Source organism: Pseudophryne corroboree, chromosome 5 (assembly GCF_028390025.1).
Source record: "Pseudophryne corroboree isolate aPseCor3 chromosome 5, aPseCor3.hap2, whole genome shotgun sequence".
Taxonomy (NCBI): Eukaryota; Metazoa; Chordata; class Amphibia; order Anura; family Myobatrachidae; genus Pseudophryne; species Pseudophryne corroboree.
Genome location: NC_086448.1, coordinates 287463926 through 287486321, shown reverse-complemented (window position 1 = coordinate 287486321; position 22396 = coordinate 287463926). Strand labels below are relative to the sequence as shown.

Genomic DNA, 22396 nt, shown 5'->3' with positions numbered 1-22396 from the left:
GGCACGTCTTAGCTTAGACGGCATACTATTGCTGGGGTGACAATGGAGGCGTCCAGGACAGGGCGCCCAGAAATAGCGGGGGGACGGGATAGGGGTAACTGAGGGGAAGGGGTGCGCTGCAGGGACTGGGGAGAGGCTTGTGTGTGTGTGGGGGGGGGGAGGGGGGGAGCATGACTTTAGCCTGTATGAGTTGGGCTTGCTAGTAGGACTGCTGACAGGTCTGGCTGGGACCTGTAGTTCCACGGATGAGAGTATCGCAGGGGGTTGCTGGGGTGACAATGAGCTATGGTGGTAGCTCATGCCAGCGGTAGAGGGCCATACAGAACTGGACGCTGGGACCCCCGTCACCCGCAATAGCTATTTGGAGCTAAGGGTGCAGGTGTGTACGCGGCAACATGTCTGTGTGTAGGAGGGTAGTGTTGGAGAAATGAAAATCTCAGAAGTCTATGAAATCGATATATTGGCCCCTGTCCTAATAATCTGTCGGTCTTTGCATGTCGGTTTTATTTGATTCTGTTATATGTATGTATTGTCGGTCATTTAGCTGTCTATGTATGGGCTGTCGGTCTTTTACGTGTCGGTCTTATTGGAGTCTGTTATATGTATTGTCGGTCATTTAGCTCTCTATGTATGTGCTGTCTGCATTTTGGGATTGTCTATTTAATTAATGTCTGGTAAATGACATTTCGGTCTCTTTTACTGTCTATGTATGCACTGTCGGTCTTTTGCATGTCGGTCTAATGCACGTCTGATGTGTGTTCTGTCGGTCTTTTATGTGTCTGTGTATATGCTGTCGATCTGTTGTGGTTCGGTATCATTCTTGTCTGGTGGATGACATGTCGGTCTGTTTTGTTGTCGATGTATGCACTGTCGGTTTTGGGGTTGTCGATGTGACTGTTGTCTGACCTATGAACTGTCGGTCTTTGTTCTGTAGGGCTGTTGGCCTTGTCAGTGTTTCCATTGTCTATATATTACCTTTGTCTGAGTTTTATCTGTCAGTGTTTCACCACTGTCTGACTGGTGTCTGTCTGTCTTCTGTTGTCGGTCTTTTTGCTGTCTGCATTCTTCCGGTAGGTGTGTCATTCGGAACCCAACACACATCGGATCGGCTGTAAAGCACAATGAAAATGCCCAATTTCACCCAATATATCGGCCCGAATGCCCGAATTGGGCTGAAATCGGGCATTATCGTTCTAGTGTATGGGGCCCTTAACACTCTCATAATGTTGTTATTATTATTATTATTATTATATTATATTTTTTCTATATTTATGTAATTCTGGCTCCTTACAGGTTTACATTGTAAGTTCTTAAGTAGGTATGCCTTACCTAAGCATGTGGCTCCTTGACTACCCAGTTTTTCATGTAGGTGTCACCATTCAGCAGTGTATTTTGTTTGTATGGAACACGAAAGTGCTGAAACCACCATGGAACGCAAAAGTGATCACCATTGGCGCATGAGACTGGAAGTGACCAGTGCAGGGCCATGTGGGTAGGGCAGGGCTCATGCCACCAAATGTTACATAGACCCCCAAGTTTCTTACCTGTACATCTGGAATCTGGCTGCTGTAGATCACTGCACCTTATTTCTGTGAATTCGTTTTCAGAACTGTTCCTCAATGTGTAAATATTGGTGGCATTATCCTTGCCCCATCTACAAACACCATGGCACCATTCCCTTTTCAGATAAACACATTAGTTGATGTAACTTTTTCCATCACTTTAACTGCTGATAAAATAAGCCTGTTCCCTCATTATCCCAATAGGACTCAGCATCCATATGCAAAAGCCTAGAGCAGGCATTCCCAACCTCGGTCCTCAAGGCACACTAACAGTCCTGGTTTTAGTGTTATCCAGGCTTCAGCACAGGTGACTTAATTAGTACCTCAGTTATTTTGATTTAACTATCTGTGCTGAAGCCTGGATATCACTAAAACCTGCATTGTTGGTGTGCCTTGAGGACCGCAGTTGGGAATGCCTGGCCTAGAGTAATGGTGCCCATAAATCTGCTTCTGATCAACGGTTAAGGTTGGTTTGGAGAATCAAGGAAACCTGCAGCTAGATGTATGTGGGGTCTTAACTTAAGCTGTCTGTTTATGATTTATGTTGCATGTTATAACATGAAAAGATTCAATCTTTGGCTAAAGGTTGCTCACAGACAGTTTTGGCCAAAACAATAGATCTAATAAAGGGTATGGATTATTTATAACTAAAAAACAAATATATGCTTAGGGGCAAATGTATCAATTATCTGGTTTAGACAATTTCTTTGTGCAGCATCTCGCAGCTATATGAAATGAAATACCACCTGAATGTATCAAAATACCCTGCAGGTACAGGGGTATGAAAGGAGCCCATCCCTGCAATGTGTTCAAAGTAACATGACCGCACTAGTGGTTTCTCCGCTCCTCTATTGGGACTTTGTCTACTCCTTTACCAGGACTCCTGCACTTGTGCGGCCTACTGAACATGCATGTGCAGTAGCCATTGTTTAGGAGGGTCCCGGAGGAGGGGGGAGCCCTTTCTCCTGGTAATGTTTGCGAAATATAGCCCATTGGCTGCAACAGGCTAATGTCACCTTCGCAGCCACTATAGAAAAGGAAGGGGGCTGCAGCTGCTATCGGAATGAAGGGACTGCGGCAAATATGGAGATGTCCCTCCATGGTACATTCGGGAGATACTTAATGTTTTTAGGTATCCCCCGAAAATAGCTGTTTTGAGGGAATATCCCACAAATATTATTTGCTAACTATGCCCCTTAATGTTATTACTTAAGTACAGTACATTAATTATACTTTGACCATGGGTGGACCTCAATATACCGGCTGTCGGGATCTCGGCGCTCAGCGTACCGGCGCCGGTATCCCTACTGCTGGGATACTGATAACTATTCTTCATCTTGGGGAGTCCATGACACCCCTGGAGGGAGAATAAATAGTGTGGTGCACGTAGTATGCTACCGTGCCCACAGCAAGCCCGCAAGAGGCTCTTTTGCGCTTGCCCCGCTGCCGGCATTGGCCGGCTGACAGGATCCCGGCGCCAGTATGCTGGGCGCCGGGATCCTGACAGCTGGCCACTCATTTGAGTCTTGCTTGCATTTTTCAGTGTGATGGAAGATCATCAATAGGCTACTTTAAACATTTGTTAATGAAAGTTGATGTGTTTATGTTTAGTAGAACATTTGGCAGATTTTTATCTACAGTTTATTATGTAATACCCAGCTACTTGGATTGACAAGAGGTGATAAACGAAATAGTTTTTAATATGGTATAATAGTAGCATATGGTAAGAAATTAAAAACATAAAAAAAGTCAAAATAAAGAATAATAATTAATGTTTTCTGGAAAATTCTGCATATGTATATTGCATTGTATCATTTTACAAACAAATTTACAACAAGTACATAATAAATATATGTTTAGAACACTGATTTGTAAAGACAATGAATTCATTTATTTAATCTGTACAGAAACTGGAGTATGTTTTTAAAGGGTTGAGTATTTTAAGAAGAATATTCGTATTCTTCAGCACTACGACGGCCAAAATCCATCCATCCCATGTAATCTCGGTCATTTATCCGATGGGTGGGGTCAATGATGGCGGGTCTGTTTGGTAGAACTGCATACCGTCCAGTAGAAGATCCTGCTAATATATAAAAAATATGTTTATTCTAAGTGAAAATATGCATAAGTGAATATTAGTCTCATGCTCACACCCATTTCTTGAGTTAAAGTCTGATTGGCCACTCAATTGTTAGACTCTCCCAGGATTTGTCTCTATCTGAATCTGGCTCACTGTTCACATTAAGGAGAGAATCCAAACAAACGCAACAGTGCTACAGGGGTAAAAATGGGTGCTTTTCGTGTTTTTATTAAAATCACGCTATCTAATTAGGTCTTGCGAAAAGCTGCAATAAATTCTGCCATCTGGGATAAGCTACGGCTTATTGGGGCTAATTGGATAGCCCTCTGTGAACCATTTAGCCACTGTAAATATGTGCAGCTAATTGGATACCGCTCTAATACACTTACAGTATAAAGCATAATACTCAACACTTGAATACAGTACAACAACAAAAACACACAAAATTGTAAGTGCAAAATGTTAAGCAATGAAATGAAATTAAAAAATACTGCTACTTATAATAAGGGAATTTAATCAAGTAGATTTAGAAGGGTTAAAGTTGGGGAGAAGTAACTGTAACCAATTTATATGATCATTACAGCCAGGGCTCAAATCATACTAAATAAAAAGAAACATGCTATATGTTTATTACATATTAATATTAAATATCAGATGAAGATATCTGAATGTAAAAATAATGTACAATATTAAAAAAAATAATCCCCATTAACTCCTTGCTTCATGGCTAATTGGAAAACCCCTGGAGTGATCAATTAACCTGCGGAAATATACCACGGCTAACTGAATTCCCCTTGTAATGTCTATTTGTGAAATTTTATTGTTACTTCTGTAGGGAATTCTTCAAATTATTACCATTGATATCTTATGACCCTCATACACCAGTGATGGATTGTGGCAATGCCCTGGTCCTGCGAAGGTCACGTTGGGGGATCGGAAATATTAAACATGTTTAAATATCCCGATCCCCGATTCCAACCCTATTCGGAGGTGGTCAGGGAATCTTGCATTTTTAATGTTTAATTTCCCCAATCCCCCGATCGGCTAATCTGATCGGCACTTCCGACAGGTTGGGGATTCGGGACATTGCACAGTCTGATGTATGGGCACCTTTACTCAGATTATTATTTTAATTAAAAATATATAATAATAATAATAATAATAATAATAATAATAAATACATAAATAATAATAATAATAATAATAATAATAATAATGATAATGATAATAATAATAATAATTTCTACCAGTTGTCATGAACAGTTTTTCTAAACCACAAAATGTAATGCTAAAAATATGTAATTGCAAAAAATACAGCTTTCTCATTTATCTAAAATGTGGAGTCTCTTCAGAGCGATTTTTTTAATCTGGAAGTTTGGGCAACGAAATGGAGTATGAGGTTTAATGTGGAAAAATGTAAAGTTATGCACTTTAGGACTAAGAATAAACACGCAAATTACCAAATAAATGGGAAAAATAGGGGAAACTGTATTAGAAAAGGATTTGGGGGTGTTCATTGATAGTAGACTTACCAGCAGTACACAATGTCAAGTGCAGCAACAAAGGCAAATAAGGTGTTAGCATGCATTAAAAGAGGAATTGAGACAAGGGAAGAGAGTGTAATCCTGCCACTGTACAAATCATTGGTGCGACCGCATCTTGAGTATTGTGTACAGTTCTGGGCACCACACTATAAAAGAGACATGTTAGAACTTGGAAAGGTTCAGAGGCGAGCTACCAAATTGATTGAGTGGTTGGAGACACTGGACTATGAGGAGAGGCTTTCTAGGTTAGATATGTTTACACTAGAAATGAGACAACTAAGAGGAGATATGATTAATATTTACAAATATATGAAGGGTCAATATGTGGAGCTATCTGGTGATTTGTTTATTAAGAGATCTCTACAGAAAAAGCGCAGACAACCACTGAGGCTTGAGGAGAAGAAATTTCCTACTCAGTGCATGAAGGGATTCTTCACTGTAAGGGCAATACGAATATGGAAATCACTGCCGAAGAAGGTTGTAATGGTGGACTCAGTCAATGTGTTTAAAAATTGGTTAGATATATTTCTAACAGAAAAAAATATCTGAGTATATAGCTTTTAACCAGAATAGAATAGGGAATATAATATATTTCAGGTTTCAGGTTGAACTCGATGGGCTACTGGTCTTTTTTCAACCTCACCAGCTACTGTATGTTACTATGTAATTTGCTGTTATATATTCTATATAAATACTGTAACAATATCACATTTAAGCTAAACATATCAGTGAGCACTCAGGATACTTTCTGTAATGGATAACCATATACAGTGAAAGTAAATTTAACAACTTGTTTAAAAGCTAAATATTTATGTTTCATAATGTAATATTAAATGTGTCCATCATAAAAAAGCACTGTCTTAAATTTCTTTTAACATTTTCATTAACAAACTAGAGATATAGTGCATTATACACAAAGAGAAAGGAAACCTTTCTGCACATAAAAGTTCACTTAGTACACTGCACAATAATATAATTGAAATTATTATAACTATCTATATCAAATAATGAAATCCACTCAGAATGCTTTTTGCCAATCTCTCTGCTTTATGTTGCTTAGGAGTGCATCAACCTGAGGTAGTTTAAGACTGGGTGATGGCCATGTAAACTCTTACTAACCACAAATGCTATATTCATATTGGTGGGTTATTTTTGGAAATAAAGCTAGTATTGACACAGAAAAAAAAATATGCAATAGAAAAGTTGTCATCTGATGCTACTGTAAAAGATGTAACAGACGGTAGAAATGCTGTCATGTGATGCCACCGTAAAAAGTGTGTCACATGGTTGAGGTAAGCTCTCTAATACCCATTTCACACTGAGCCCCTGACTTGATATATTGCCAGGGCAACTCCGGTCCTGGCTTGGTGTAAAAGGGACCACCCGGGTTCGGTGCCCTGGGAATTCAACCTACGTCATGACCAGGGTTGAACCCAAGAACATCCATAGTGAAAGCATGACCTGGACAATTCAATCTGGGTCACGCTAAAAGTATTCAGAAAGCCATAACTGGCACCTGGAGATGATGCCATCTCCAAGTGCCGGCAAAGGGATGACCTGGCAATAACTTCAGTCCGACCTGCACTGCGAACACTGTTTCCTGCTGCTGGACATAGCTTGAAACTGTGTTCAATAACTCAGGTTGGACACCGCTTATTTTTGTGAAAGGGTATTTTTGTATTACCTATAAAATGTAGTTTTTAGCTGCAGTTTAATTGGACATCACTGTGAAATTTGTTTGTAATGCAGTGAGTTACATTTAGAAACAGGTAAATGGTAATTCTTATTAAAGCCAGTTAATGTACTAACTGACAATAAAAAATATGCTTTAAAAACTTTTCTTACTGCCAGTAATAGTATGTAACTGGATATGGATTAGGGATGAGCGGGTTTGGTTCCCGAGGAAATGACCCTCCCCCCACCCCACCAAATTTTGTGATCCGAGCTGGGATCCGAGTCCGGCTTGGGACTTCCCACCTTCCTCGAATCCCAAAATGAGGCAAAACGTTATCATCCCACTGTCAGATTCTCATGGGTTTTGGATTCTATATAAGTCCCTGGTGATCGGCGCTATCTTTACTCCGGCATTAGAGAGTGTATTGGACGGACGTGTCCATATGCAGTACTGGGTGGTGTGGTGTGGGGTGGGTGCTCTCTCTGCTGTATCAGTCCAGGGGTGCCCTGTTTGCTGTATAAATCCTGGGGTGCCCTGTCTGCTGTATAAGTCCAGTGGTGCCCTGTCTGCTGTATCAGTCCAGGGGTTCCCTGTCTGCTGTATAAGTCCAGAGGTTCCCTGTCTGCTGTATAAGTCCAGGGGTGCTCTGTCTGTTGTATAAGTCTAGGGGTAACCTGTCTGCTGTATAAGTCCTGGGGTGCCCTGTCTGCTGTATCAGTCCAGGGGTATCCTGTCTGCTGTATAAGTCTTGGGGTGCCCTGTCTGCTGTATCAGTCCAGGGGTGCCCTGTCTGCTATATATGTCTAGGGGTACACTGTCTGCTGTATCAGTCCAGCAGTGCCCTGTCTGCTATATAAGTCCAGGGGTGCTGCTAAGCCTGCCTTATCAGTCCAGGGGTGCCCTGACTGCCGTATAAGTCCAGGGTGCTCTGTGACACTACCGGTCAGACCACAGTATTTTATTTCCTACTCTTAAATGCATTGTGCGATGCTGTTGGCAAAGTCAACCACAGTGTCTAATTATTATATATATTTCTGACTCAATTGTGCGACACTGTAACTGCTGGTGTGTGATATAAAAATACTTCTACATACTTTTGACTCATTTGTGTGACACTGTAACTGCCAGTGTGTGGTATAAAAAATACTTGTACATATTTTTTACTCATTTGTGCGACACTGTCAGTGCTGTCAACCGCAGTGTGTAATTATTATATATATATTTCTGGTTAATTTGTGTGACACTGTAACTGCCGGTGTGTAATATAAAAAATACTTCTACGTATGTTTGACTCATTTGTGAAACACTGTCGGTGCAGTCAACTGCAGTGTGTAACTATTATATATATATTTCTGATTCATTTGTGCGACACTGTAACTGCCGGTGTGTGATATAAAATTAATATATATATATTTTGATTTACATTAATATTTTGTGCTGTGTCATCCCAGTATACACCAGGGACTGCAGCTGCTCCACCCATCTAGGGGTGTTCTGTCAGTCCACCCAAAATAAGATTTATAATATATTTTGTGCTGTATCCTCCCAGTATACATCCAGGCATGCTCTGTCCATTTCAGGGTACTGTGTCCATAGCTCATATTCTTATGTTATACTTATTGTCCCATTTTCATAATTCTTCTTATCACCACATTGTGATTCATTCCAATTAATATTATTATTATTATTAATAATATTGATAATAATAATAATAATAATAATAATAATAATAATAATAATAATAAATTAACTACATTTAAATTAAATTAATATAAATAAACTCTCCACACTTGTATAGCGAACCTTCTGCATATCAAATATGTCTTTGAGGAAATTAAGAATTTGATCCAAAATAAATTAAATAAATTAAATCTAAAATATTGTCTTTATTTTTGCCTTAATCATCTTTTTTCTCACCTTCTGCATATCGAATATGTCTTTGAGGAAATTAAGAATTTGATCCAAAATAAATCAAATTAAATAAATGAAATCTAAAATAATGTCTTTTTTATTCTTTGCCATAAACACCTTTTTTTCCTCACCTTCTGCATATCAAATATGTATTTGAGGAAATTAAGAATTTGATCCAAAATAAATTAAATGAAAATAATTAAATCTAAAATATTTTCTTTTTTTATTCTTTGCCTTAATTAACTTAATGGGAACTGAAATCTTGAGCCTTGCCAAATGCATAATTTTTTTTAAATACATTCTTTTAAAAAAAAATCTTTTGTCCTCCCAGTATATACATCCAAGGGCTGATGCTGCTCCATCCCTACTACCTCAGTGCAACCTTCTGGCCTAAACTTGATAAAAACAATATTGTGAGCTGTGAGGTGTTCAGAATAGACTGGAAATGAGTGGAAATTTATGTTATTGAGGTTAATAATACTGTAGAAACAAAAACACCCCCAAATCCTGTTATTTTAGCTGTTTTTATGATTATTATTTTTTTGTTTAAATACAGATCCAAAACAAAAACAAAAACATGCAAGGGCGGTTTTGGCAAAACTGAATCAGATCTAAAACATGAAGGAGATCCAGATTCAAAACTAAAACACAAAACGCGAAAAATGGGCAGGGGCTCACCCCTAATATGGATACCTATTTCCAATGATCCAATATCTACTTCCACCTGTAGCTGCTTAGGAGGAGTTTTGCACCAGCATTTGCTGTCTGCTGTCTGTTCTATTCACTTACAGTCACAAGTGCCATCCACTCATACCCATATTCTTGGCACAAGCCTTGGTTACGCTGTGTGTCAGACTCAATCGCATTTGACGTGCATAGTCACTGACAGGTTTTTAACAACAGTATTTTCATATGAAAATGAAGAATGTTATAAGAGAGCTCACAGTTTTTGTAATGAAGATCAAGGTCTGGTTAGATAATTACTTGTAAAGAGGTTTTCTTAATGAAACAAACAAACATGGCAGTGATAGTATCTGCAAACCAAATGTCTCACTTACCCATTGGACTCACTGGATAGACAAAGGAAATAACACTCACCAAATCAGTGATGCCCCTGGATCTATACCATGGCATACCTAGTGCCACTTGGTAAAAATGTATCAAGGCTATAACTTTGCTTTAAGCCTGCAGCACATGTGCTGATATGCCATTCTGATAGATTGGTGAGTGATACATCCATACCAACCTTTCCATACTGTACATTGGTAGCCAAACTGGACAAGATACAAGTTTTCAGGACTCCAGGCTGAGTTTCCAGATAACTTTTGTGGTCCATTAAACTAGCCATAATATGGCCATACACAGAGGCTCTTAGCAGTCATCTTCTGACAGCATCTAGCAACATTTAGGATTCAGGTTACCTTCTAATATTATATATGGAGATGCTTGAATTATTGACATTTTGTTCAGTTTACTTTAGAATGCCATGGGTGATTTCACATTTTAAAATTAGTAGGTTGCAGTTGGCTACTTTTTACAAGTTTAATTATTTCTATTTTCATTTAATTCAAACAATGATCATTAGCTTGAGTTTGCTTTATGCATATAAAACCATTAAATTAATGTACAATAGATATAGGCATGGTCGAACTTGTTTGGCTTACTTGTATTTAGCTTTTTTTTAGTCTATCTATACTTTGAGATTTTATTGAAAATGTTGTTAACTTTTGCTTCTCTAGTTACATGTCTTCTTACAATTGAGTGCACAGTGTTAGGGGACCCAAACATCATGAATGTACCGGGTCAATTAACCATTCTCCTGGTGCATGGGTCTGGGGATTGGCAACTTCCAATACATTGGAAATTCTCAATTCTCCAATTCCAACTAAAAAATGATTGGAATTGGCAAGTCCGGGATCCTGTATTTTTCTAATCCCCCAACAAATCTTCAATCATCAGCTGAACGGATCTCACTGGATCAAATAGGCGTTGGGGCATCAGGTTATCGGACCATAGATGTATGGCCCACAATACTTATATATGTTTAAAACATAAAGGTGTATTGTGTCCTTGATACAATTTCAACAACTAGACAGGGCAGGAGACGCTGTATAAAGGTTTCAATTTATCACTTAGGGGCTAATTTATCAAGCAATTCTGTCCTTAAAATACTATATATGGAAACTGCTCTTTCCACATGTTTAAGAGCAAAAGTACGTATCGCTAAAATCTAACATGCAAAAAATCAGGAGAGATCTCCTGCTTTCATTGCCATCCTGCTTTTTTCACTATCTTCACTATTCCTCGTAGCAGCCTAGAAAACTATGGTGACAGTATTGGGACAAAAGCCGCAAAGTGTTGCTTTTCAGATCTCACATGCATGCGCTAATACAATCTTCAGATGGCATTAATCTACAAATTCCTCTCTGGTGGGCTGGGGTTGGTCCTAATGTCAATCATGAGATTTTTCCATTGCACATACGCAGTTTAATAGCTAAGCATGCACAGTTGTACAGCTTGAACCTGGAAGTGAAGTGATCACATATGCATTCACTTTACTTCTTGCTACAGTACTTTCTGGGACAGGCTCTTATTGTAGCCTGTCTGTTATATTAATACACTCCCCCCCACCCAAGAAAAAAGAAAAAAAAAAGATTCCTTCTTGCCGTAATATGTGGCGATAAGGATCCGTAATAGTTTGCACCTTAGGAGCTATTTATTTTTAGCATTTTCCATCAGCTCTTTTCCAACATCACAAAAGTATGTTCATACTCTTCCATTAAATACTGAACAAGCATCCAATAAATGTTTTGAATATACAGTAGATCATGGTATTCCACCCAACTTCTAGCTGGTGAGCTTTCTATATCTGTGTTGCTGTCATCGAAGAGTCCAATAGGGAATTAAATCACCTAACAGAAAATTGCACTTTTTGAGAAATATCATTTACATACATTAGAATCTGAATCTAGCCAGGATTGGCTTAATAAGCTTGAAACCCAGCATAAGGAGTACAAAAATAATTTAATCAAGTTTATAAAGCAGAAGAAGTGTACAGTGGATGGTGACTATTATGATAATCACGTTTACAAATGGCTGTCTGGAGGAGAAAATGGCAATCAGAGCCGCAAGAATTCATACAGGAGAGGCCCTTGGCAAAAAAGTACTCCTGGTGTTACAAAGGACATTCAGACATCTAATAGTGATAGTGACTTTAATGTTTCTGAAACTGACGACACCACTTGTTCAGCCAGTATCCCTTTTGGCAGAGGTATCAGAGGTGGTACAGATCCACAAGTCATCCTCCCACCCACCAGGGGGGCCAAAATCAGGGGGGGGGGGAAACAGGAGAACAAGAAGACTTAATTTTTAATTTGTCGCATAGATCTCTTAATCCTCTGGAATTGCAAGTGTTAAATAAAGGCTTAAGTTTTGTGCCCACTAATAGACACAATGAATGTAACTGGAAAAGAGATGCTCACAAATTCTCTAGGAAATTAAGGCTGAAGGAACATTATCAATACAAGCAAGAACCATCAGATGTTACCATTCTGGATCCTTTTTTGAAATTATCATCTGGCTCTAAGTATGATCCGGTCTCTAATAATGCTTCATTGAAGATCTTTGGACAATTATTGGATGAAGCAGTCTCAAAATTCACATCAGCTCCTGGTGCAGTTCAGCATAACTTAACCAGGCAGGAGATGAAAGCATTACAAGATCTTGCTAGTTATGATGACACTATTATTAGACCAGCCGATAAAGGCGGGGCCATCATCATCCAAGATATAGGAGACTACAGAGTGGAGATAATGTCACAATTATCAGACACCAAGTTTTATTCCAGGTTTCCTAGAGATCCTACTGAACAATATCAGACAGAATTAAATGCATTCTTAAAAAAGCTTGTGATGAATGATCAGTTAATCTTTACTAAAATCTTTAATAAATTGTGGGTACAACATTCTAAGATCCATGCCTAATACACACTGCCTTAGTTGCATAAGGATAGGATGAGACCTCCGGGCCATCCTATCCTTTCTGCACGGGATTCTTTATATCAACCTGTCGCCCAACTGTTAGATTTGCAACCTCTATTGCCCAAAAAACAGTTGTTTCGTAAAGACATGACTTTGTTTCTTATAGAGCTTTCTAAATTTGATAATATACCATCTGGAACATTTATGGTTTGTATGGATGTTGCAAGCTTATATACTTCTATCCCCCATGAGGGAGGATTACTTGCAATGCGTCAGTTTCTTAATGTTTTCCTTGATAACAGAGAATTCAATCATGATTTGTTTTTGAACCTCCTGGAATTGACATTACATCAAAATTATTTTTTGTTTGATCATAACTATTATTTCCAGCTGAGAGGGTGTGTCATGGGGTCACCTGTGGCCCCCTCGTTTGCTAATGTTTTATGTTTAATTTTGAGGATGCCCTATTCCTGGAGGATACTAATGTCAGTCAAAATGTGTTATGGTATACCAGGTACATAGACAACATATTTATGTTGTGTACGGGAGGGGTTATTGGTCTGGAAAAGCTACTATCTGATATTAATGGTGCAGAATCCTTGATCAAATTAACATACTGTATGTACTGTACATAGTTTCACTGAATCCATCTTTTTAGATGTTAAGATTTTTATAAGAAACAATAAATTTGAAACCGAGATGCATTATAAGTCTACAGATAGAAATACATTTCTAAAAGCTTCTAGCCATTACCCTGAATCCCTTAAAATGTGGTCTCCCGTTATCTCAGATGATGAGAAGTGCTAGGATCATGAGTGATCCAGATAAAGTATCTGGTCATATTGATAACCTCATTTGTCAAATTTGTGGATAGGGCTATGACATTAAAACCCTAAATAAACAGAAGTTGAAGGTTTTGGGTATGTCACGTGCCCCCAGCATAAAGATAAGTAGAACATCTTACCAATGGTAACTGATTACACTGTGGTGAGTCCCATCATTAGAAGAGTGACCCAAGCTTTTTGTCCAATTGTTAAATCTGACCCTGAGTTACCTGTTTTCAGGGTAGTAAGACCCATGGCTGTATTTAAAAGAGGCAGTAATCTTTGTGATCGCCTCGTACATGCAGACATAAAAGGGTATGGGATACCTAAACAAACCAGCGTACTGTATATACAAAACCCCCAGGGTGTTACAGATGTGTAAATTGTGTCACTTGTAGTCATTTAATAGCATGTAAGTCTTTCAGACATCCACATAATAACAAATCTTATGACATTAGGCATATCCTTACCTGAAGCTCTTCTTTTGTTGTGTACGTAATAGTCTGTCCATGCGGTCTTTACTATATTGGACAGACTACTCATAAATTTAGCAAGAGAATGGCGGCACATCGTTCCACCATTCGACTTACTCTGGAGGGCAGGCATGTTAACCAGCCAGTGGCCAAGCATTTTAAGGAGATGGGCCATTCCCTATCATCTTTAAAATATTTCATGATAGATCATATTCCCATCTCCTTAAGGTGTGGGAACCAATCTAAGAATCTTTTAGTCAAGTAATCTTTTAGACAAGGAATCACAATGGATTATGAGACTTGGGACTATTTATCCCATGGGTCTCAATGAAAAGATTAATTGGAACACTTTACAAGTAGGTTCCTTTTTGTATTAAGTGCTAATTCCATATGTGTAAATGTCTTCTTTATCAGGTGCTAATTTTCTTATATGTATCGATTTATCTGTTTCAGATTGTATGTCTGTTTCTGTATTTAATGTGTACTACTATCCCTATTGTACTCTGTTCAGGTACCGAGCTGCTGGACATGCGTGTTCTGAGACATACCTGGCAGCAGGCATCCCGGCCAGGAGGAACGCACAATAGCGGTCACCATGGTTCCGGTTCCAAGGGGAAGCGCGTCATCGCGGCTAGCTGGCGCCGGGTTTCCTGATGAGTGTACGCGGACAGGTGAGTAGCGGTAACGGCATTTAAGTGTGTATTTGTTTATTTGTTACTTATTGCTGTCTGTGGTCCTGAGGAAGGGGCTATGCCTCCAAAAATGTTCGACTTAATATAGCTTTGAAACTATCTACAGTCTCTGAGTGCCGTTCTTTCTTGGTGTGGTATGGTTTTTACCTGAACTGGACACCAGAGCACTTGATCTGTATATGTGAGTGCCGGCTGAATTGGACTTATATCTGCGTTGTGTACATAGATTTATTTTACTGCTGGTTCTCCCAGATCATTATCTCCACTCTTTCTTTCACTGCACAGCAATACACTGTTCAGCTGGCCTCTTCCATGGATGGATCGATCGCGGTCTCGCGTTTTTGCTAGGTGAGCCGATATTATAATGATCATTGTTGGTGAAATTTTCTACCATTTGTCTTTACAGTATATGACTTTCTATTTGCTTTTTTTTGCTGCAATAGTTTTTATCTGGTTTATTTCTACTTATCCTGGCATAAGGTAATGACCATTAGTCACCAACAGTTGTATATCTAGTATACTGATAAAAGTTATAAAATTAAAAATGGCTTAACACAGGACTTTCCATAACTTTGTCTGTGTGTGGCCATACTGTAGATCAGTGGTTCTCAACTTCGGTCCTCAAGTACCCCCAACAGTTCATGTTTTCCAGGTCTCCTCACAGGATTGCAAGTGAAATAATTGGCTCCACCTGTGGGTCTTTTATAATGTGTCAGTGAGTAATGAATACACCTGTTCAACTGCTAGATGACCTGGAAAACATGAACTGTTTGGGGTACTTGAGGACCGAGGTTGAGAACCACTGCTGTAGATTACAGACCGGACCGCAACTCAACGGAGCAGTATGGCATATTTTTCTATCTGTTAATATTCTTACCTGTTTCTCAAGACACAATAAAAAATATATTTAAAAAAACCCTTCCAACATACAGAAGAGAAAGTAACATAAGACTTTCTCCTAATATTACCACTAAGGCAACGTATGCAATTAAAAGTGCCAATGTTGCCTGGGAGTGCAGCCGCTAACAAGACCATACTGCTTGAATGAATTCAGCCAGGATAGCTAGTTTCTCTCTTTTTAAGGAATAAATATTTTATTTGTTTAGGATTGGCTAGAGGCTTCTTTGGCTAAAGACTCTAGAGCAGGCATTCCCAACCACGGTCCTCAAGGCACACCAACAGTGCAGGTTTTAGTGATATCCAGGCTGCAGCACAGATGGTTAAATCAAAATAACTGAGGTACTAATTAAGTCACCTGTGTTCAAGTCTGGATATCACTAAAACCAGGACTGTTAGTGTGCCTTGAGGACCGCGGTTGGGAAGCACTGCTCTAGAGTAACCAATTTTTTTTAATGTCTGGGAAAGTTACATACAGTAGTTCTACTTCTGCTGCAGACACAATGGCTGCTTATCCATTGCTTTTTATTTACCACATGGTGCTCATAATAATGACCCTCCTAGATCATTTTTGGGGGTCTCCTAGCCTGCAAGGTTCTTATCATGTTTATTTGATGTTTTCTACTCATTTTACTTTGGGAATTTTATTTCTGGACTAGTTCTGTGTTTGGCACATTTAATTGTTTCCCTTGACACATGTTATTACATGATACAACTGCAGGATATGCTCATGTTTTCTTTGTATCTTTATGTTCTTATCCATAACATTGTACATTTTTGATTTTTTTTGTTCAGAATGTTTCTGAATCAATAAAACACATTTAAAATAAAAGTGCCAATGTTAGTGTTATTATTAACCATATTTATCATTGACAATAATAATCTTCACTATCAGTCATCACTATTGTCATCAACCATAACTATCATAGCACTGAGGGCTTATCTAGCAGTGAACAATATCTGGCAGCAAGATTCAACCCATCACTTCCAACATGAGATTCCAAAACAACAAAGCTCCACCATTTGCTGCAGGCTGCATTCTTCTTAAAAATATCAATATGTCATTTTAATTGTGATACATACAGTACTGTACTATGGGCCTAATTCAGACCAGATCATAGCAGCAATGTTGTTAGCAGATGGGCAAAACCATGTGCACTGCAGGGAGGGGGGCAGATATAACATGTGCAGAGAGAGATAGATTTAGGTGGGTTATATTGTTTCTGTGCAGGGTAAATACTGGCTGCTTTATTTTTACACTGCAATTTAGATTTCAGTTTGAACACACCCCTCCCAAATCTAACTCTCTCTGCACATGTTATATCTGCCCCCCCTTCCTGCAGTGCACATGGTTTTTCCCATCTGCTAACAAATCTGCTGCTACGATCAGGTCTGAATTAGGCCCAATGTCATCTATAAAGCATTGTATAGGACACTACTGCCAACTCTATGCTCTCCAAAGGACAGAAATTCCAGCTGCCTACATATGAGGAGATTGTCTTGAGCTTAATGTCCACCCTTAACGTATTTTTTTTGTCATATGCAAAAAAAAATTATTCTTATTGGTTAATGTAAGCAGAAGAAACACTATAAACAGAGCAAAGAAGAAACATTATAAACAGGAGTTCTTTACATAGTGTATCACGACACACAAACCAGTGTAAACAAGGTAACATCATTAATATTAGAGTAAAAGCCCTGGGACAGATTGAGTTAATGGAAAGAGGAGGTGATCCATTTAACGTTTTATGCAGAAGGGAAGCCTTCTGGATTTTCCGCCTAAAAACCTTAGAACCACTGGGCTTAAATGAGAATATAGAACTCAATAATATTTAAGGTCATACCGTTATACTTAATAACCATTCTATGAGATTTCTCAATCTATGTATCTGTTTTATATATCAGTTGTATTTATATTATTTTTAAGAATTTCTGTGAGTCGTCTCTGTACATGTCAATCTCAATTATGGGCTTGGTACTGTACCCTATAACTTGTACATGCTTATACAATGTTTCCAGATACATATTTGTATGAGAGGTACAGGTTAAAAGAGAAATTCAGTAATAAAATAATCTACAGGCTATATTAATTGTTAACCTTTTAGGGGGTCCCTCCTATACTCTATTCCCTCACTTATATCTATGTATATATGCTTCCATATATTAATATAGGCTTAGAACTTAATAAGCCTATTATACTCATATAGTATAAAACTTTATATTTCCTCACCAGTATCTATGTATATATGAAGTACTTTAGATTTCTATCTAAATAAGGAATAAAGGTTCATAAAGGTTCTTTGTGGAACTCAATTATTAATTGTTTCAACAAATAAGAAGCCACTATATAATATTTTGAATTATTTATGATAGAAGATACTTTAAGTTCTGAGTAGGCACCTCAATGTAGTCAAACTTAATATTTTCAATGAAAATAAAGTTTTCTATATATGTGTATATCATGTTTATAAGACTCATTATGTCTGCAAGTGGATTGTCATAATTGAAATTGGTTTTAGATATAAACTGCTGGTCCGGTCATTTTAATTAAGTCCAGGCTACAAACCAGGTATTGTTTACTAATGGATAAAAGCTGCACCCAATCAGGAGCTTCCACGGGGATAAATAGAGACTGTGATGACTGACACACAAACCTCTGAGGAAACCACCACCCACTTAGGCGGAGAAAGGCGTCAGGTGACCAGAAACGTTAGGTGGAATGCAGGTGGAACACACTTGAAGCCGGAAGCTCCAAAAACCGGAAGTCGCAGTACGCAACCAAGCAAGCGCTCCCTGCCTCCCCCCCCACACTAGTTGCGTGCTACAGCACAGCTGGACACACCAAACCACTGCTGTGCGAGAGATTCAGTGGGGTAAGCATTGCCTCTATGGACTGAGTGTTGGAAATACACTGACTGCATGATCCACTCAGCCCTGCTGAATCCATCAGGCTGATATTAACATTAATTAAGCAACAAACCGGTGACTTTAAAAAGGGCTGTGAATTTACCTGCACCTTTTAATTAAGAGTATTTGGCAGCTAAAAGGAAACCATCTACATTTTAAACTCCAGCGGAGGGTGAAGTATTAACTATATATCTTATTCATCAAAGACTGTGCTCTTACTAACAGACTGTGGATTCACAAATATTGTTGCTGCTAACTGACAGCATTGCATGCAGACCATTAATAATATAATATAATATAATATAACATATATATGTTTTTTAATAAATGTACTATTGTACTATTAAACCAGCAGCTGATACAATTTAAATTTTCTCTGTGCGCCCACATTAATTTTTTCTAGGTTAATGTAAGCAACAGACTAGTGAGAGATGTTATATATATATATATATATATATATAATGTATATGTCTATAGATATATATATATATAGAGAGAAAAATGTATAGATATGGAAAAGAAGTCGGCCACCCTCTTTTCCATATCTACATCCGGGGCTCTCAAGCAAGGTAAAATAAAAAAATAAAAAGAGATGCCGGAGTGCCATGCCTTTGTTGTATCTATCTATCTATCTATCTATCTATCTATCTATCTATCTATCTATCTATCTATCTATCTATCTATCTATCTATCTATCTATCTATATCGGTATAAGGATAGGGATAAAAGCGACCAACGGTGTTTAAGCTGCTATATTCTGAATTAGAAGGCAAAAGGGTTCGGGGAATAAAATATTAATAAAAGATGGGGGATATTCTATGTAGGTAAAAGCAAACCCAGTTTTTTAGGTAAAAAATAGTAACAGTATTTTAATTTAAATAGATAGACACATTAAAAAAAGTTTATAGACCATAAAAAAGATGCATATTGGACCATTTTTATGGGACATAAGATATATGAAAACATATAAGACCTTTACAATACTAAAAATCAGTATAATCTAAAAATTAGAGTTTTCAGCTTATCTTAGTATATGGAGTCAGTGAGGTACAACCAACGCGTCTCGTCTGGCCGACTTCATCAATATATATATATATATATATATATATATATATATATATATGGGAAAGCCCTCACTCAGTGATTGACTGTCTGATCACTAATTCTCTTACTTCCCGATATTTTAGAAAGCTGAAAAGTAACATAAGTATTCTTTATGTGGGAAATAGGAAACCTATGTAATTGAAATTTTAATTAACCTCCCCTAAGGGGATAAAAAGGGGGTTGACATAATGACATAATTACCGATGCGTGGCTTGCGTTGCATAAACGATAACGTCCAAACGGACAATCGGGTCCAACTATCGATAGCACCACCAGTGCAAAAAATGGTCCTGTCATTTTTTACCATATGGTACGGGTGCTCCTTGAGTAACGCTTAGAACCATGGATTAATATTTACTTACATTAAGACATCTCAAATGTACATCTCTACAGGTTTATCCAATTTTTAACACTCAGTCATATTTATGAAATGCCAATCCCAGAGAGTCATCCCAAATGTTATTGTTATTTTAATCTGAGACTAACTTCTTCGATCTCATTGTTTTGACCCTTTAATTAAGTAGACAGATAGGAACCCACATAAGTAATCTCCAATGTTACCATATGTATACTATAATTTTGCAGAAAGCAAGCCTGAAATATTCAACACTGGGAATAGGGCAGGTCCTTGAAATTAAATACGACAATATAGGAATAATGGGAATGTAAATTACAGTGGAAACTGATCACATGACTGTGATTCCTGTCCAATAAGATTATTGCATTAATTTCCTTATTGCTAACCTATATATTTAAATTCTATATATTTGAATCCTATGGATGGCTCGTGTCTTCCAGGATGGAAAGCTTCCGTGAAAAAGTTGCACTGCTCCCGTAAGATAACTTTGTCTGTTACAGCTAGTGGATTATTTGCTCAAAAAAATAAAGGGAACACTTAAACAACACAATGTAACTCCAAGTCAATCACACTTCTGTGAAATCAAACTGTCCACTTAGGAAGCAACACTGATTGACAATCAATTTCACATGCTGTTGTGCAAATGGAATAGACAACAGGTGGGAATTATAGGCAATTAGCAAGACACCCCCAATAAAGGAGTTGTTCTGCAGGTGGTGACCACAGACCACTTCTCAGCTCCTATGCTTTCTGGCTGATGTTTTGGTCACTTTTGAAAGCTGGCGGTGCTTTCACTCTAGTGGTAGCATGAGACGGAGTCTACAACCCACACAAGTGGCTCAGGTAGTGCAGCTCATCCAGGATGGCACATCAATGCGAGCTGTGGCAAGAAGGTTTGCTGTGTCTGTCAGCGTAGTGTCCAGAGCATGGAGGCGCTACCAGGAGACAGGCCAGTACATCAGGAGACGTGGAGGAGGCTGTAGGAGGGCAACAACCCAGCAGCATGGCCGCAACCTCCTCTTTGTGCAAGGAGGAGCAGAAGGAGCATTGCCAGAGCCCTGCAAAATGACCTCCAAATGTGCATGTGTCTAATCAAATGATCAGAAACAGACTCCATGAGGGTGGTATGAGGGCCCGACGTCCACAGGTGGGGGTTGTGCTTACAGCCCAACACCGTGCAGGACGTTTGGCATTTGCCAGAGAACACCAAGATTGGCAAATTCGCCACTGGTGCCCTGTGCTCTTCACAGATGAAAGCAGGTTCTCACTGAGCACATGTGACAGATGTGACAGAGTCTGGAGACTCCAAAGAGAACATTCTGCTGCCTGCAACATCCTCCAGCATGACCGGATTGGCAGTGGGTCAGTAATGGTGTGGGGTGGCATTTCTTTGGGGGGCCGCACAGCCCTCCATGTGCTCACCAGAGGTAGCCTGACTGCCATTAGGTACCGAGATGAGATCCTCAGACCCCTTGTGAGACCATATGCTGGTGCGGTTGGCCCTGGGTTCCTCCTAATGCAAGACAATTCTAGACCTCATGTGGCTGGAGTGTGTCAGCAGTTCCTGCAAGACGAAGGCATTGATGCTATGGACTGGCCCGCCCGTTCCCCAGACCTGAATTTATTTGAGCACATCTGGGACATCATGTCTCGCTCCATCCACCAACGCCACGTTGCACCACAGACTGTCCAGGAGTTGGCAGATGCTTTAGTCCAGGTCTGGGAGGAGATCCCTCAGGAGACCATCCGCCACCTCATCAGGAGCATGCCCAGGCATTGTAGGGAGTTCATACAGGCACGTTGAGGCCACACATTACTGAGCCTCATTTTGACATGTTTTAAGGACATTACATCAAAGTTGGATCAGCCTGTAGTGTGTTTTTACACTTTAATTTCTCTGACGTCCTAGTGGATGCTGGGTACTCCGTAAGGACCATGGGGTATAGACGGGCTCCGCAGGAGACTGGGCACTCTTAAAAGAAAGATTAGGTACTATATCTGGTGTGCACTGGCTCCTCCCTCTATGCCCCTCCTCCAGACCTCAGTTAGTATCTGTGCCCGGCCAGAGCTGGATGCACCCTAGGGGCTCTCCTGAGCTTCCTAGAAAAGAAAGTATTTGTTAGGTTTTTTATTTTCAGTGAGATCTGCTGGCAACAGACTCACTGCTACGTGGGACTGAGGGGAGAGAAGCGAACCTACCTGCTTGCAGCTAGCTTGGGCTTCTAAGGCTACTGGACACCATTAGCTCCAGAGGGATCGAACACAGGCCCAGTCCTCGGTCGTCCGGTCCCGGAGCCGCGCCGCCGTCCCCCTTGCAGAGCCAGAAGAACGAAGAGAAGTTGAAAATCGGCGGCTGAAGACTCCGGTCTTCATTAAGGTAGCGCACAGC

The 22396-nt window shown here is 39.2% G+C and overlaps 1 protein-coding gene across 2 annotated transcripts in view; it reads right to left on the bottom strand.

Moving 5' to 3' along the window:
* Window positions 1-3430: 3430 nt before the first annotated feature.
* CCK (cholecystokinin) overlaps window positions 3431-22396 on the bottom strand; it is a 35650-nt gene continuing 16684 nt past the window's right edge. The window contains exon 3 of one of the 2 annotated variants that reach the window (XM_063924878.1): window positions 3431-3642. In XM_063924878.1, the coding sequence (XP_063780948.1) occupies window positions 3503-3642 (140 nt within the window). In that variant the 3' untranslated portion in view covers window positions 3431-3502. Of the gene's footprint in view, window positions 3646-22396 lie in introns of both variants that reach the window. The other variant, XM_063924877.1, reaches the window with a different exon arrangement.